At 38.6% G+C, this 18,479-nt stretch overlaps 1 protein-coding gene across 4 annotated transcripts in view; it reads left to right on the top strand.

The window, feature by feature from the left end:
- Positions 1-18,479, top strand: part of HSF2 (heat shock transcription factor 2) — a 114,834-nt gene that overhangs the window by 42,252 nt on the left and 54,103 nt on the right. The window contains exon 14 of one of the 4 annotated variants that reach the window (XM_077162784.1): positions 10,190-10,468. The exons of 2 other annotated variants lie outside the window; for them this stretch is intronic. In XM_077162784.1, the coding sequence (XP_077018899.1) occupies positions 10,190-10,260 (71 nt within the window). In that variant the 3' untranslated portion in view covers positions 10,261-10,468. Of the gene's footprint in view, positions 1-7,780; positions 7,924-10,189; positions 10,469-18,479 lie in introns of those variants that run through there. One more of the 4 variants, XM_077162786.1, reaches the window with a different exon arrangement.

An 18,479-nucleotide genomic window follows, 5' to 3' on the forward strand; every position in this document is an offset into this window, starting at 1 on the left:
CTTTCTTAGAGATTAATGTGAAAATGAAGAGAAGAGGAGTATATTGTCTGAGAAGAGAGAAAACTTTAGGAGTGTTTTCTCTTTTCCTTCCCTTTATCGCTGTGGGATATGATCAAATTTCTTCTCTTTGGGGACATTTTGGAGCTCTAAGGGATTGTACTTCTACTAGCTTGGTGCTTGAAAAATACTCAAAGTAATTTTGAAAAGCCTTAAATACCCCCTGCCAATTTTTAAGTTGACATTAAAATTTTTCTTCCTAAATATAAATAGTTGGAAGGAACTTAGGATAGTTAGGATATTGTCAATACTGTTTTAAAACACAATTTTAGGCAGTTCATTTAAATATATCTAAAGGAATCTAGACACCATATTGATTTGATATCCATCATGATTCATTCCACTTCCCCCAAACAATTTTGTTATTATGCAAGAAAATATATATTGTTGATCTTCCCACAATTCTGTGACTGAATTTGAAATTGTTACCTGTAGCCTTAAGATTTTGAGTATTAAAGATCTTCTCCAATTATAAATATCAAATTGATCAAAACAGTACAAGTAATTAGCAGAGACTGTAAACCAATTGCTAAACCATTTCTTCTTCCCATCACACAAGTTAGACTTCTTTCTGCATACCTTGCCATTAAGATGGCCACATGACTTGAGTTCTGGCAATTAAAACAGAAGTGATGTACTGCACTTTCAGGTCTGGTCTGTGAAAAAGAAACCAGCAATCGTTGGTGCACTTTACCTCTCCACTAGCTTGATGTAGAATATATGTGGCTTCTGAGTATATAATCAAGATGGAAGAAACTTGACTTCCTGAATCACTGTTTAGAGGAGAGTCAAGCATCAATCCTAGACACCTATTTTAGATTTCAGGTGAGGGACAACAAACTGTTATGTTTCCCCTCAGATTTTTGGGATTGCTCTGTTAACAGCTTTTCTTTTTCATTAATACAATAAAGTTGTATTAAGTATAAATTTTGATAAGTTGTTATTAAACATAAAAAGTGAAATTCTATCAGAAAATCATCTTTTGTTGGAATAAATAGGGCCTGGTTCTTATTTGCTATTTTTTTATATCTGGTTGAATATTATATTGCTTTAATAAGGGTTATTCTGCATCAGTTTTGTCTTTTTTTCCTCAGTCTTTATCATCTAGCTTTCCTTCTGACTTCATTTGTGTCCCCAGCCCTCCTCTCTGTCATTCTCACATTCAGTATACTAACATTATTGTATTATAATTAGGTAGTATTGTGCTATCCATTTCTGAATTTTTACAGTCATTCCTATTGCACAATCTATATCCCTTCAGCTCCAGTTGCCCAATATCTACCCTATTTCTATCTCCTGAAGTTCTCAGTTCTTAACTGAAATCCTCCAAGTTCATTCATTAATGTTAGTTCATATCAGTAAGATCATACAGTGTTTGTCGTTTTGTTTCTGACTAATCTGACTGCATAATGTCCTCAAGGTCCATCCATGTTGTTACATACTTTGTGACTTTATTCTTAGAGCTGCATGATATTCCATCATATGTATATACCACAGCTTGTTTAGCCACTCATGTTCATAGACATTTGGGCTGTTTCCATCTCTTGGCAATTGTAAGTAATGCAGCTATAAACAGTGGTGCAAATGACCATTTGTGTCCTTGCCCTCGTGTCCTCTGAGTAAATACCTAACAGTGGTATTGCCGGATCATATGGCAGTTCTATACTTAAGCTTCCTGAGGAACCACCAGTCTGCCTTCCAGAGCAGTTGTACCACTTCACATTCCCACTAATAGTGGATAAGTGTACCTCTTTCTCCACATCCTCTCCAGCCCTTGTCGTTTTCTGTTTTATTGATAATGGCCTTCTGGTAAGTATGACATGATACCTCATTGTGGTTTTGATTTGCGTTTCCCTAATAGCCAGTGAAATTGAGCATCTTTTCACATGCCTTTTGGCCATTTGTATTCTCTCTTCTGAGAAGTGTCTTTTGCCCATTTTGTAATTGGGTTCTTTGTCTTTTTGTTGTTGAGTTGAACAGTCTCTTTATATATTTGGATACTAGACCCTTACCTCATATATATTGTCCAAATATTGTCTCCCATTGTGTAAGCTATCTTTTTACTTCTTTGACAAAGTTCTTTGATGCACAAAAGTGTTTAATTTTGAGGAGTTCCCATTTATCTATTTCTTTCTTCAGTGTTCATGCTTTGGGTGTAAGATCTAGGAAACTGCCTCCTGTTACAAGATTTATAAGATATTTCCCTACATTTTCTTCTAAAAGTTTTATGGTCTTAGACCTAATGTTTAAGTCTTTGATCCATTTTGAGTCAATTTTTGTATAAAGTGTGAGATATGGATCCTCTTTGCATCAATTTTAATTCCATATTTTTTTACAGAGGTGATGGCCTAATAATTGGATGAGAATGGAACTTTTGTTACAGTAGTGCTACTCGGTTATTTGAATTCCTTCAGAATTATATACCAGAATTCACTCCTTTCAAGTTATTTTTTTTAATGATATGTTCAGTTAGACTATTCTTCAGTTTTGCTAAAAGCAAAAAATTAGAAGCCATCTGAATTGCAAAGGACTTTTTACTCTGTCAGTGACATTCTCTTTCTCATCAGAATTTAAAATTGTCCCTTCTCTTGATGTCTGTAGCAATTTAATCCAAAGTGCCTTGGTAAGATTCAGAATGAATGAGAGGTTTAACTTTGTTTTGTAAAGTATGAGAGCAATGATTATGGAAAAGGCTGAAGCCTTGTCCTAAGGCACCTTTTCAGGCAGATATTTTTATGAAATTGTATGCATTGAAATTGAAGATCTGGAAACTAATTCCTTAAGATAATCTAGCATATATTTACAAGAGCAAGTCTCTTTGTTCTTACTACCTGAGAAACAAGACAGTGCGAAGACCATTAATTTATATAAGAATATATCCATCTTCCTCCCACCTCTAGTTTTCTTTTGCCTCAGAAGACTACATGTAGGGTCATAGAAGATAGTTTTTGATCTATAGAGATCCAAAAATTTCTTTTTAAGAGTGTGGGTAGACACTTGAGTTCAGAGGCTGAAGTGTAATAACAAAAAGTGCAGACTAGGAAAATGCCTCAGTGGCATCCATTATAATGAACATATATTGAATGGTACATCCAATAGAGACATTACCCTTCTTTTCTTTTCACACATGAAATGTTTTTTGAGAATTGGCTGCAAGTCAACAAATGTCAAGGAATTGGTATCAGATGTACAAATAAGCTAGAAGCCAGTATTGTTTAGAGATGCCTTAAACATTTTGGAAATTGAAAAAGACTTTCTAAATGAATTTTAGACCAAAGAAGAAATAGTAATGGAAATCCTGAAATTAATGATTTAAAAGTCTTTGTACCAAGACCCGTGAGATATAAATTAATAGGAAAAAAATTGTCTTAAATACTTTTGTTAGAAAAGAATAAAAAATGAAATAAGCATCCAGATTAAGTCAGACAATAGAATATAGCCAAATGAATGGGAGGATATGGAAAAAAATAGAGTGAAAATTAAAGACAAAATGCAATTGAGACTGTAAAACCAGATTTTGTTTATTTTAAAAGACTATAAAAACTGAAAAATGTCTCATAAGATCATTTAGGAAATAACAAATAATAAAAAATGGGGACGAGGAAGTAAGCCAAGCCGTGTTCCTTAAACATGCTACCCTCACCAGTGCAGCCCTGCAAACCACAGCTCGAACCCCATCACCCACCCCCAATCTGTGCACTCCAAGTGCCCTCGCCCCACCAAACCCTGAGGTGCATACCCGCCTCAGACCCACCCCAGGTATGTGCACACCTGCCCCAACCCACCTTTCCTGTGCAAGGGTAGTCTCACCCTGCCCCACCTATCCCGAGCCCTACTTCCCAGTCTCTGTCCCCTGTAAGCAGTTGCCAGTGCATGAAAGCTGTGGGTACTTATCTCTGTACTCAGGCTATACTCACCTTGAGGCCATACAGTCATGCAGCCCCACCCCACCTTCTGAGTCCCCCCCCCCACCCATGTGCATATATCAGTTTACAGCACTCCCAGATCTGTGAATGTGTACGGCCCGCAGTCATTCCCCCACCCCCACCCCAGCTGTGGGAAAGTGCTGTCCTGCACAGTCAGGCCACATCTGGCCCCTGCCCATGCAGGCACAATGCCTACCCACTGTCGTAACTCTGCATATGTGCACAAAAGGCCCCATGCCCTAGATCAGCACACATCAGGGCCCCACCCCACAGATCCGTGCACCTGCACAGCCACAACCCCTTCCACCACTGGGTGCCCACACAGACACCAGGATAGCATCCCCACCTTGTGCCTATACTTGTGCTGCAAGGCATCCCTACAATGTTTGCCCTGCTCCATGCCCTGCATCCTGCTCCACATCCATCCAGCAAATACAAGGCTTTAGACTACTGAAGGAAATCAATTTCCAAAGTAAACCAATTGTCATGGTCAGGTTCATATGTCAACTTGGCCAGGTGGTGGTACTTGTTTGACTAGTTGGGCAAGTGCTGGCCTGTCTGTTGCTATGAGGACATTTCATAGAATTAAATCATGATCATGTCGACTGCATCCACAGCTGATTCCATTTGTAGTCAGCCAAGGGGAGTGTCTTTTGCAATAGTGATGTTTAATCTAATCACTGGAAGCCTTTTAAGGAGGATTCAGAAGAAACAGTCTCTATTCCTGCTTCGGCTGGTGAGCCTCTCCTGTGGAGTTCATCGAGACCCCCCATCAGAGTCATCACTTCACAGGCTGCCCTACAAATTTTGGGCTCTACAGTCCCACAGTTATGTGAGACACTTCTATAAATTTTATATTTATGAATATTTCCTGTTGGTTCTGTTTCTCTAGAAAACCCTAACTAATACAACTTGGTACCAGAAGTGGGGTCTTAAGAAACAGAATCTTAAAAATGGGTTTTCATGAATGGTTTTCTACTCTGACTGGACTCAAAGGCACTAAGGACTCTGATTCCCATAATCAATGACACATCCAATCCATAGAGTGAGTTGGCAAAAGAGATAGTCAAAATATCACCATTCGATTCTTCTAATTCATCGCTTGTATGAAGCCAGGCTCTGGGGGATAATGTTTTTGACACCTTTATGGAGTTTTGTGGAAATAGGAGGTATGGAGATGGTGGCTGGTTGTTGTTAGATACACTGTATACATCAGTGACTGAAAGGGATGGGTTTAAGGCTTCAAATGAGAAGCTTGCATGCCATCTGACTGATATAAATGCTTCTGTGAGTGTCTTGAAGGAAAATCTTGTTTCGTGTGGCCGTAGACTTGAGATCTCTGAAAATCAGACTCAGAATCTTATTGTTAGAGTAGCAACTTTACAACATAAACTGAAATCTCAATTTTGCATGGTGTCTACTGTTAAAATGAGAGCATTGATTGGAAAGGAGTGGGACCCTGAAAGATGGGATGGTGACATATGGATTGATAATGATATTGGTGGGGAAGTTGAAACCCTAGGTCGTGCTGAGTCATCTCTAGATAACCCTGTGATAGTCTGCCCTGAGGACATAGCTGCCCCACCTCCAGCCTGCCTTAAGGAGTTGGCCACTCAACCTCCACCTGAAGGGATTAGCCCTGATTAATCCTGTTTCACCAGATGAAACTGCAAATGAATGAATACCCTGAAGCAAATAGCTTGGAAGATACTTCTAATTCTTTTCATGACCCACCCGCACCACTCCTCATTTCTTCCAGACCTATAACTAGACTAAAGTCCCAACAGACCCCTAAAGGTGAGTACAAAGTATAATACATGAGGATGTATGCTATACTGCAAAAGAACTGTGTGAGTTTTCCAATTTATATAAACAGAAATTTGGAATATGTGTGGCAATGGATTTTGAGGGTGTGGGATAATGGTGGGAGGAATATAAGGCTGGATCAGGCTGAATTTATTGAAATGGGCCCCCTAAGCAGAGATTATACATTCAGTGTTATAGCTTGAGGGGCTAGAAAAGGCATTGATAGTTTGTTTGGATGGTTGGCTGAAACATGGATCAAAAGGTGGCCGACATTACCTGAGGTTGAAATGCCAGAACTGCCCTGGTATAATGTAGATAAGGGGATCCAGAGGCTTAGAGAGATTGGAATGTTAGAGTGGATTTATCATTTAAAGCCCTGCTCTTACACCCCAGGAATATCTAGAGGATGCATCTTTTACCAGAACAGTGAAAAATAAATTTGTGAGACTAGTGCCATTATCCCTGAAGAACTCTTTAGTTGCATTTCTCTGTAGGTCAGACTGGAAACTGCTGTCACTGAGCTGAAATCCTTAAACACAACCAGATCCCGAGTTGGCAGAAGCCAGGTGGCAGCACTTAATTGCCAAAGACAGGGTGGATGTGGCTATCATAATAGAGAGCAGACTTAAAGCAGGAGTCAAAATAATCTGACTCGCGGAGATTTGTGGCATTGGCTAGTAAATCTTGGGATACCTAGAAAGACCATAGATGGGCAGTCTACTAAATTCTTTTTTGAGCTATATAAACAAAAGAGTTCTAGGTCAAGTGAACAGAAGTCTAACTTGAATTACAAAAACACGGAGTCACAGCCCCTTAATCAATTTCCAGACTTGAGACAGTTTACAGACCCAGAGCCCCTTGAATGAAGGGGAGGCCAGGTCCCTTTAGGGGTGAACCCTGTTACACTGCCACAGATATATACTGCTAATCTTCCTCCAAGCCTTCCCCAAGGAGGTCAAAGGCCTTTTACCAGGGTAACTGTGCTTTGGGGAAAAGGAAATAATCAGATATTTTGGGTATTATTGAACACTAGTTCAGAAGTTACATTAATTCCAGAGGGCCCAAAACATCACTCTGGTCCACCAGTGAGAGTAGGGGCTTATGGAGGTCAGGTGATTGATGGAATTTTAGCTCAGGTCTGTCTCAAAGTGGGTCCAGTGGGCCCCTGGACCAATTCTGTTATTTTCCCAGTTCCAGAATGCATAATTGGAATAGACATACTGAGCAACTGGCAGCATCCCCACATTGGCTCTCTAACTTGTGGAATGAGGGCTGTTATGGTGGAAAATGCTAAGTGGAAGCCACTAGAACTGCCCCTATCTAGCAAAATAGTAACTCAGAAGCAGTACTGGATACCTGGAGGAATTATAGAGATTACTGCCACGTTTAAGGACTTGAAGGATGCAGGGGTAATAATTCCCACCACATGGGGTTCAACTCTCCTGTTTGACCTGTGCAGAAAACAGATTCATCTTGGAAGACAGTGGATTATTGTAAGCTCAACAGGTGGTAACTCCAATTGCAGCTGCTGTTCCAGATGTGGCATCATTGCTTGAGCAAATCAGTACATCCCCTGGTACCTGGTATGCAGCTATTGATCTGGCAAATGCTTTTTTCTCAATAGCTGTTAGTAAAGACCACCAGAAACAGTTTGCTTTCAGCCAGCAAGGTCAGCAATATACTTTGACTGTCGTACCTCAGGGGTATATCAACTCTCCAGCCCTATGTCATAATATTGTCTGCAGGGACTCCCACAAGACACCACACTGGCCCATTATATTGATGATATGTTGATTGGAGCTAGTCAGCAATAAGTAGCAATGACTCTAGACTTATTGGTAAGGCATTTGCATGTCAGAATATGGGAGATGAATCCAACAAAAATACAGGGGCCTTCCATGTCAGTGAAATTTCTAGGTGTCCAGTGGTGTGGGGCATGTCAAGATATCCCTTCTAAGGTGAAGGATTAAGTTGCTGCATCTCTTTCCCAGACCAGAGCTATGGCCTCTTGGGGAGTTCCTTACAGTGAATTGACTGAGGAAGAGAAAACTCGGGCTTTGTTTACAGATGGTTCTGCATAATATGTAAGTACTACCCAAAAGTGGACAGCTACACCACGACAGCCCCTTCCTGGGGTATCCTTGAAGGATATTGGTGAGGGTAAATCCTCCCAGTGGGCAGAACTTTGAGCAGAGCACCTGGTTGTTCATTTTACTTGGAAGGAGAACTGACTGGAAGTGTGTTTGTGTACTGACTCATGGGCTGTTGCTAATTGTTTGGCTGGATAGTCAGGGACTTGGAAAGACCATAGTTGGAAAATTAGTGACAGACAAAGAGGTCTGGGGAAAGAGGTATGTGGATAGACATTTCTAAGTGGGCTAAAAATACGAAGATAGTTGTGTCCCATGTGAATGCGCACCAGAGGATGACTTCAGCAGAGGAAGGTTTCAATAATCATGTGGATAAAATGATCTGTTCTGTGAATACCAGTCAGCCTCTTTCCCTAGCCACTTCTGTCATTGTCCAATGGGCTCATGAAGAAGGTGGTCATGGTGGTAGGGATGGAGGTTATGTATGGACTCAGCAACGTGGACTTCCACTCACCAAGGCTGACCTGGCTACAGCCACTGTTGAGTGCCCAGTCTGCTAGCAACAGAGACCCACACTCAGCCCCCAATATGGCACCATTCCCTGATGTGACCAGCCAGCTACATGGTGGCAGGTTGATTACATTGGACCACTCCTTTCATGGACGGGGGCAGCAATTTATTCTACCTGGAATAGACACATACTCTGGATATGGGTTTGCTTTCCTTGCATGCAGAGCTTCTACCAAAACTACCATTCGTGGGTTTATAGAATGCCTTATCCATCACCATGGTACTCCACGCAGCATTGCATCTGATCAAGGAACACACTTCACAGCAAATGAAGTGCAGGAATGGGCTCATGCTCATGGAATTCTCTGGTCTTACCATGTTCCCTGTCATCCAGAAGCAGCTGGATTGATAGAACAGTGGAATGACCTTTTGAAAACTTAATTACTGTGCCAACTAGGTGACAATACCTTGAAGACCTGGGGTAATGATCTGCAGGAAGCTGTGTATGCTCTGAATCAGTGTCCACTGTATGGTGATTTTTCCCCAATAGCCAGGATCCATGGGTCCAGGAACCAAAGGGTGGAAATGGGAGTGGCACCACTAAGTATTACCCCTAGTGATCCACGAGGAAAATTTTTGCTTCCTGTCCCTGCAACTCTGAGCTCTACTGGTCTACAGGTTTTAGTTCCCAAAGGGGGAGTGCTTCCACCAGGAGAAACAATGATTCCATTGAACTGGAATCTAAGACTGCCACCTAGTACCTTTGGGCTACTCATGCCCCTGGATCAACAAGCCAAGAAGGGGATTACATTACTGGCTGGGATGTTTGACCCTGACTGTCAGGGGGAAATAGGACTGCAACTACACAATGAAGGTAAAGAAGAGTTTTCCTGGAGTATAGGAGATCCCCTAGGGTGTCTTTTAGTACTACCTTGCCCTGTGACTAATATCAATGGAAAACTAACAACCCAATCTGGGCAGGACTACCAATGGCTCTGAAGCTTCAGGAATGAAGGTTTGGGTCACCCCACCAGACAAAGAACCACGGCCAGCTGAAGTGCTTGCTGAGGTAAAGGGAACATGGAATGGGTAGTGGAAGAAGGTAGTGATAAATATGAACTACGACCACGTGATCGGTTACAGAAACGAGGATGATGATGCTGTTTTGTTCATGTTATACTGTTTAAGTTGTACGATATCAAGTTTAAGAATGAATATTACCCAAGGACTTACATCCTATTCTGGAGAAATTTAATGTGTTTCCAGTTATATGCAGGACAGTTGAGTATTGTTAGATAAGGAAAAAAAATGTGTTTTACTGTTTTCTATTTAGAAATTAGGTATGGTTTAAAGTGATGAGTATAGCTGCCAAGTTGACAAGGGGTGGACTGTCATGGTCAGGTTCAAGTGTCAGTTTGGCCAGGTGGTGGTACCTATTTGTCTGGTTGGGCAAGTGCTGGCCTGTCTGTTGCTATGAGGACATTTCACAGAATTAGATCATGATCATGTCCGCTGCATCCACAGCTGATTCCATTTGTAGTCAGCCAAGGGGAGTGTCTTTTGCAATGAGAGATGCTTAATCTAATCACTGGAAGCCTTTTAAGGAGGATTCAGAAGAGACAGTCTCTCTTCCTGCTTCATCTGGTGAGCCTCTCCTGCGGTGTTCATTGAGACCCTCCATTGGAGTCATCACTTCACAGCCTGCCCTATGAATTTTGAACTCTATATTCCCACAGTTATGTGAGACACTTTTATAAATTTTATATTTATGAATATTTCCTTTTGATTATGTTTCTCTAGAGAACCTAACTAATACACCAATCAAGATATTTACATGCCATGAAGACAGCAGATTATTAGACATATCATGATGTGGACAGATACAACCCAGCTTAACAACCAAATTAAAATGCCAGAAGCAGACACAGACATTGGAACAACTAATCAAAGATGTTCATATAACTCTACTAAATAAAATAAATTTGATGGCTAATGACATAAAGGAGATCAAGAAGACACTAGAAGAGCATAAAGAGAAATTTGAAAGGATAGAAAAATAGCAGATATCATAGAGAGTAAAGATTCTGTAGACCAAATAAAAAATATGCTAGAGATGCACAACAGTATATTTGAAAAGGCAAAAGAAAGAATAAGCGACAGGATGACTGGTTTTGAACACTTAAAGCAGCAAATGGCACAAGAGATGGAAGAATTTCAATTGGATCTCAGGGAAATGATGTACAGAACAAAGCACACAAATATAAGAACCATTGGGGTACCAGAAGGAGAAGAGAAGAGTAAAGGGCTAGGAAGATTAGTTGAGGATATAATGGGAGAAAACTTCCAACCCTTATAAATGACATAAATGTACAAGTCAAAGAAATTCAACAAACTCCAAACAGAAAAAATCCAAATAGGCCTTCCCCAAGACACGTGGTAATCAGTCTGTCAAATGTTGAAGAGAAGCAGAAAGTCCTGAAAGCAGCAAGAGAAAAAAAGTCTACTATATACAAGGGAAACCTCGTAAGACCAAGTTCAGACTACTTAACTGGCACCATGGAAGTGGTCAGCAGTGGTATGGTATATTTAAGATTCTGAAAGACAAAGACTTCCAGCCAAGAATTCTGTACCCAGCCAAATTGTCCTTTAAAACAGAGGGATATCCAGATGGGTCTCCGGTCCAGGTAAGTTCTGAAACCTAGCCCAGCCTCTCCAGGACATCAGATAGTTCCAACTCCCTACCCCATATTAGTGACAGACCCTTCCAATAAGAAAAATTTAAGATTGCCATAGCCCAAACATCCCTAAAGAGAGGGATGGAAAGATCAAAGGTAATGGTGGAGTTATACAGAGAAGAAAGGATGTAACAAATGGATATGAATGCTGAATCATTAAATTGATATCTCTTTTAGTCTCCAGTATTTTAAAGCAACTAGAAGTAAAAACAAAAATTGTGAAGCTATAATCCATGTCAAAATGAGATATGTTCTACAACTAATTGTGGTGAGTGCTTTGAAATTTATAGCTTTTTTCATATATATCTTATTTTCACATAAAAAGAAGGAAAAAAAGTCAATTGTGATGATAAAAAAAAAATCTAAGCCCTCTAGCCTCCTATATTCTGGAGCAGCTAGAAGGAAAAATGTGAAAGGATAATATGGTAGTCCATGACAAACTCTGGAATCTGTCCTTTATCTACTTGTAAAGAGTGCTTTGGACACTATTGCTTTTTTATTTCTTTGCTTTGTTTATTTGTTATTGTTTATTTCTTTTTGCTTTTATACTATACAATAAAAAAAAAGTTAAAAATAAAAAAAAAACTGAGGGAGAGATTAAAATTTTCACAAACAAACCCTGAAAAAATTTGTCAACAAGAGACCAGCCCTACAAGAAATACAAGGGAGTTCTGCCAGTTGAAAAAAAAAGACAAGAGAGGGAGGTCTGGAGAAGGGCACAGAATTGAAGAGTACTAGTAATGGTAACTTAAAGGGTAAAAAGAGTATAAAGATCTCACAAATAAAATTCAAAAAATAAGATGGTAGATTCAAGAAATGCCTTTACAGTAATAACTTTGAATGTTAATGGACTAAACTTACCAATTAAAAGATACAGACTGGCAGAATGGATTAAGAAATATAATCCAGCTATATGTTGCTTACAACAGACTCATCTTAGACACAAGGATACAAATAGGTTGAAAGTGAAAGGATGGAAAAAGACGTTCCATGCAAGCTGTAATCAAAAGAAAGCATAGTAGCTATACTAATATCAGGCGAAGAGGACTTTAAATATAAAGACATCATAAGAGACAAAGAAGGACACTATATATTTATAAAAGGGACAGTTCACCAAGAAAAATAACAATAATAAAAATCTATCCTCATAATCAAGGAGCTCCAAAGTACATGAGACAGACATTGACAAAACTGAAGGGAGTGATAGATATGTCAGCAGTAATAGTAGGAGACTTCAAATATACCACTCTCTATAGATAGAACAACCAGACAGAAGATCATCAAGGAAATAGAGAAGTTAAACAACTTGATGAATGAATTAGATCTAACAGACATATAAGGTCATTACACCCTAAAACACCAGGATATACACTCTTCTCTAATGCTCATGGGGCATTCTCTAGGACGGATCATATACTGGGGTTCAAAACAGGTCTTTAAATTTAAAAACATTGAAATTATTCAAAGCACTTTCTCTGATCACAGTGGAATTAAGCTGAATCTCAATAACCACCAAAGAATGAGGACATTCACAAATATATGAAGATTAAATAACACACTCTTAAACAACCAGTAAGTCAAAGAAGAAATTGCTGGAGAAATCAGTAGCTATATGGAGACAAATGAAAATGAGAATACAGCATATCAGAACTTATGAGATGCAACAAAGGCTGTGCTGAGAGGGAAATTATTGACTTAAATGCCTATATTAAAAAACAAGAAAGAGCAAAAGTCAAGGACTTAGCTGCTCACCTGGAAGAACTCAAGTAAGAACAGCAAACTAAACCCAAGGCAAATAAAGGAAGAGAAATAACAAAGATTAAAGCAGGGTTAAATGAATTGGAGAACAAAAGAACAATAGAAAGAATCAATAAAACCAAAAGCTGATTCTTTGAGAAAATCAATAAAATTGATGGGCCTATAGCAAGACTGACAAAAAAAGAGAGGTTGCAAGTAAACAAAATCAGAAATGAGAAGGGGTGTGTTACCACAGACCCTGAAGAAATAAAAGAAATCATAAGAGGATACTATGAACAACTATACGCCAACAAACTAGACAACTTAGATGACATGAACAAATTTCTGGAAACACACAAACGCTACATTGACTCAGGAAGAAATAGACGATCTCAACAAACTAATCACAAATAGAGATTCAGTCAGTCATCAGAAATACCCCTACAAAGAAAAGCCCCAGGATCAGATAGTTTCATAGGGGAATTTTATCAAACATTCCATAAAGAACTAATACAAAATACTCCTCAAACTTTTACAAAAAGCTGAGGAAAAGGGAATGCTACCTCACTCATTTTATGAAGCTAATATTTTAATTCTAAAACCAGGTAAAGATGCTATACAAAAGAAAAGCTATAGGTCAATCTCCCTAATGAACATAGATGCAAAACTTTCAACAAAATACTAGCAAATCAAATCCAACAACACACTTAAGGAATTATACAACATGACCAAGTGGGGTTTGTACTAGGAATGCAAGGATGGCTCAACCAAAAAAATCAATTAATGTAAAACAGCACATTAACAAAATAACAGCACATTAACAAAATAAAAGGGAAAAATCACATGATCATATTGATGCTGAAAAAACATTTGACAAAATTTGGCATCCTTTTCTGATAAAAAAAAACACTTCAAAAGATAGGAAGCAAAGATAACTTCCTCAATGTGATAAAGGGCATATATGAAAAACCAATAGCTAGCATCATACTCAATGGAGAGAGACTGAAAGCTTTCCCCCTAAGATCATCAATGAGACAAGGATGCCCACTGTCACCACTATTATTCAGCATTGTACTGGAAGTTCTAGCTAGAGCAATCAGGCAGGACAAAGAAAAAAAGGCATCCAAACTGGTAAGTAAGAAGTAAAACCTTCATTATCTGCAGATGATATGTTACTGTTCTTGGAAAATCCTGAGAACTCTACAACAAAGTTACTTTAGCTAATAAACAAATTCAGCAAGTGGCAGGATATAAAATTAATGTGCAAAAATCAGTAATGTTTCTCTACACAAACAGTGACCTTACTGAGGAGTCAATTAACGAAAAAATTTTATTCAAAATAACAAGTAAAAGAACCAAGTACTTAGAAATGAACTTAACTAGGGATGTAAAGCAGTTATACACAGAGAACTACATAATATTGCTAAAAAAAAATCAAAGAAGATCTAAATAGGTGGAAAGACATTCTCTGCTCATGGACAGGAAGGTTAAATGTAGTTAAGATGTCAATTCTACCCAAATTGATCTACAGATTCAACGTAGTACCAATCAAAATTCCAAATACCTTCTTTGAAGAGTTGGAAAAGCTAGTTACCCAATTCATCTGGAAGAGAAAGAGACCCCTAATAGGTAAAAAAAAAATCCTAAAATAAGAAGAACAAAGTGGGAGGATTAACACTTCCTGACTTTAGAACTTATTATGAAGCGACAGTGGTCAAAACAGCATGGTACTAGCATAAGATAGAAGTATTGTCCAATGGAATAGAATTGAGATTGCAGAAGTAGACCACTGAATTATGGTCAACTGATTTTTGACAAGGCCCCCAAATCCACTGAACTGGGACAAAATAGTCTTTTCAATAAATGGGCATGGGAGAACTTGGACATCAATAGGCAAAAGAATGAAAGAGGACCCTTATCTTATACCCTAAACAAAAATTAACTCAACGTGGATCAAACAAAGGGGTTGTGTAGACCTAAATATGACAATTAGCATTATAAGCCTTCTAGAATAAAATATAGGAAAACATCTTCAAGACTTAGTTATGAGGTAGCTTCCTAAACTTTACACCCAAAGCGTAAACAACAAAAGAAAAAATAGATAAATGGGAACTCCTCAAAATCTAATGCTTCTGTACCTCATAACAGTTTGTCAGAAGGTCAAGAGGCAGCCAACTCAATAGGAAAAAAATATTTGGATATCACATATCAGACAAAGGTTTGATTTCCTGCATATACAAAAAATCATATAACTCAACAATGAAAGAACAATCTAATTATAAAATGTGCTAAAGGTTTGAATAGGCATTTTTCTGAAGAGCAAATGCAGATGGCTCAAAAGCACATGAAGAGATGCTGTAAAGGAGATGCAGATCAATACTACAATAAGATACCACCTCACACCTATAACAATGGCTGCCATTAAACAAACAGGTAGCTATAAATATTGGAGAGGATGTGGAGAAATTGGGACACTTATACACTGCTGATGGGAATGTATAATGGTACAGCCACTATGGAAAACCGTTTGGCAGTTTCTTAGGAAACTAAATATCGAGTTGCCCTATGACCCAGCAATAGCACTACTTAGTATATACCCAGAAGAACTGAAAGCAATGACGCAGACATTTGCACACTGATGTTCAGAGCAGAATTATTCACAATCACCGAAAGATGGAAACAAACCAAATGCCCATCAACAGATGTGAGTGGGTTAACAAAATGGGATATATACATATTATGCAGCAGTAATACAAAATGATGTCCTGAAGCACATGACAAGATGGATGAGCCTTGACATAATGCTGAGTGAAATAAACCAGACACAAAAGGATAGATACTGTGTGATTTCACTTTTATGACCAGCATAAAGGTATAATCAGAGGCTTATAATACAGAATATAGGGGACTTAGAGATACGTAGAAGCTAGAGATTGGTGAACCATTAGCTAATGAGGTTGAAGTCCAACATAAAGTAATAGACAGGAGCAAAGGTGATTCTCTAGTGGGTCTATACTATCCATATTGATGCTACCATATTGAAAATGAATAAGATTGAAAGGGGTTGTATAGATCTACATGTCCCACTGATTAACATAGAAATATGAATTAGTTCTTGCAAGAATTACTTCAAAGATATGATTCATGTATAAAGAATATTTAAGCCCAGTGTACAGGGGGAAAACTGCTATTGCATGCTATGGGCTATGTTCAAAACAGAAACATCAGCACCACCACAGCAACAGCACAGGGAAAGGACAAGAGTTAAGAGAAGGTTTAGATTTCCTGTTTGATGAGGGAAAGGACAAGAGTTAAGAGAAGGTTTAGATTTCCTGTTTGATGAAGGTATGTTTATTGGTTATCCTCCTCTTGGGAACAATGAAAGTATCTACAATTGAGAGTATTGATGGACTGTGGACTCTGGGCATTATATATGATGCCTAATGAATGCAGGTGGCTGAAGGATGCACTAACTGGGAAGAAGATTGGGTGAATGATGGTGTATATTTATGAATGAAGGTCATGCTGCTACAAAATGGAACAAAGTCGTGAGGCATGAAACAACATGAATGAACATGTGGGACATTGGTGATGCAAAATAAGCCAGAAACAAAAGAACAACAATGGCATGGTCTTCTTTAGAAATGCTTATAAGAAGACCAGGGCCTAGATTGTAAGCTTTTAGAGCAGACACATTGTCTGGAGTGATGATGATTATTTATGGATTTTGAGAGGCTGTTTTATATATATATATATATACTGATCAAGAGAGATAAGAATGAAGCCAATCAGGTTGGGGTAAATATAATTCAGAACATAGGGGTAAGGAAGACAGTGTCTATATTTCAGAACCACACATACTCTTTGAGATCAAAGAAAGAAAGGTTTAATTGACCTGGAACTGAAATTTTCTTTAGTGCATAATTTAACTCAACCTATTTGTGTAGCTCATTTGAACAACTGAAACACAGGGAGCCCAGAATAAGAAAGAGCTGCTTTAATCTTGTATAGATTATTGTAATGCCTGGAAAAATCCTAGAGAATATTAAGCAGATAATCAAAAAGTATTGGCAAAGTCCCTTGAGAGATGGGAGAAAGAATATGGAACTATTAAAACTTACCATCAGGGAATCCCCTGATACTGTGTCAAACTTTAGAAACACCCAAATCAGTAGGCCATGCTCACCATCCTGAGACTTACTCAGTGAAGCTTATGTGGTAATGGAGAAGCTTAGACTACCTATAATCATGCCTAAGAATTACTTCTGGAGAACCCCTTTTGTGGCTCAAATGTGGCCTCACTTTCTCTAAGCCCAGCTCTGCAAGTGAAATCATTGCCCTCCCCCCTACATGGGGCATGACATCCAGGGGTGAAAGTCTCCCTGATGACATTGATATGACTCCCAGGGATGAATGTGGCCCTGGCACCATGGGATCAACAATTCCATCCTGATCAAAAGGGGGAAAAGAAGTGTAACTAATAAAGTATCAGTGGCAGTGAGAATTCAAATAGTTGAGAGGCTACTCTGGAGGTTACCTTGCCACCTATCATAACCTGCAAAACCCTAACCAGCCCCATCCCAGCCAATCCTAAAGTACACCTAGGGCACTAAGATTCTAGAAAGGTTCCATGAACTAGAGTAACTTTCCAGAGATCTACAACCTCCAAATGGGTCCCTGGTCCAGATAAGTCGTGAAAACTTACTCAGTCTCTCCAGAACATCAGATAGTTGCATCTCCCTACCCCATATTAGTGACAGACCTTCCAACATGAAAAATTTAGGATAACCATAGCCCAAACATCCCTAAAAAGAGGGATGGGAAGTTCAAAGGTGGTGATGGGGTTATACAGTGAAGATAGGACTTAAATGAATATGAATGCTGAATCCTTAAATTGATATCTCTTTTAATTTCTAGTATCTTAGAGCAGCTAGAAGTAAAAACCTAAAATTGTGGAATTGTAATCCATATCAAACTCTGAAATATATTCTAAAACAAATTGTGGTGCAGTGCTTTGAAATTTATTGCTTTTTGTGTATGTTATTTTTCACCAAAAAGAAGGAAAAAAGGTTGATTGTGTTGATAAAAAAATGTTTAAGCCTTCTAAACCTCCTATGTTCTGGAGCAGCTAGAAAGAAAAAAATCTGAGAGGATCATATGGTAGCCCACAACAAACTTTGGGATCTGCCCTGTAACTACTTGTTGTTGCAACTACTTTTTAAATTGCCTTTTTATTTCTTTGCTTTGTATATATGTTATATTATACAATAAAAAAGTTGAAAAACTAAAAAAAAAAACCACAACACATGAAGAGATGATACATTTTCACTAGCTATAAGTGAAATGTACATCAAGACTACAATGAGATTACACCTTACACCTATAAGAATGGCTGCTATTAAACAGGGAACTATAAATGTTGGAGAGGATGTGGAGAAATTGGGAAACTTATGCACTGCTGGTGGGAATGTATAGTGGTGCAGCCACTGTGGAAGATAGTTTGGCAGTTCCTTGGAAGAATAAATATCGTGTTGTCCTGTGACCCAGCAATAGCACTAATTGGTAAATACCCAGAAGAGCTAAGAGCAATGACACAAACAGACATTTGCACACTGATG

The sequence above is a fragment of the Tamandua tetradactyla genome, chromosome 5, assembly GCF_023851605.1.
Source record: "Tamandua tetradactyla isolate mTamTet1 chromosome 5, mTamTet1.pri, whole genome shotgun sequence".
NCBI classification, from domain to species: domain Eukaryota; kingdom Metazoa; phylum Chordata; class Mammalia; order Pilosa; family Myrmecophagidae; genus Tamandua; species Tamandua tetradactyla.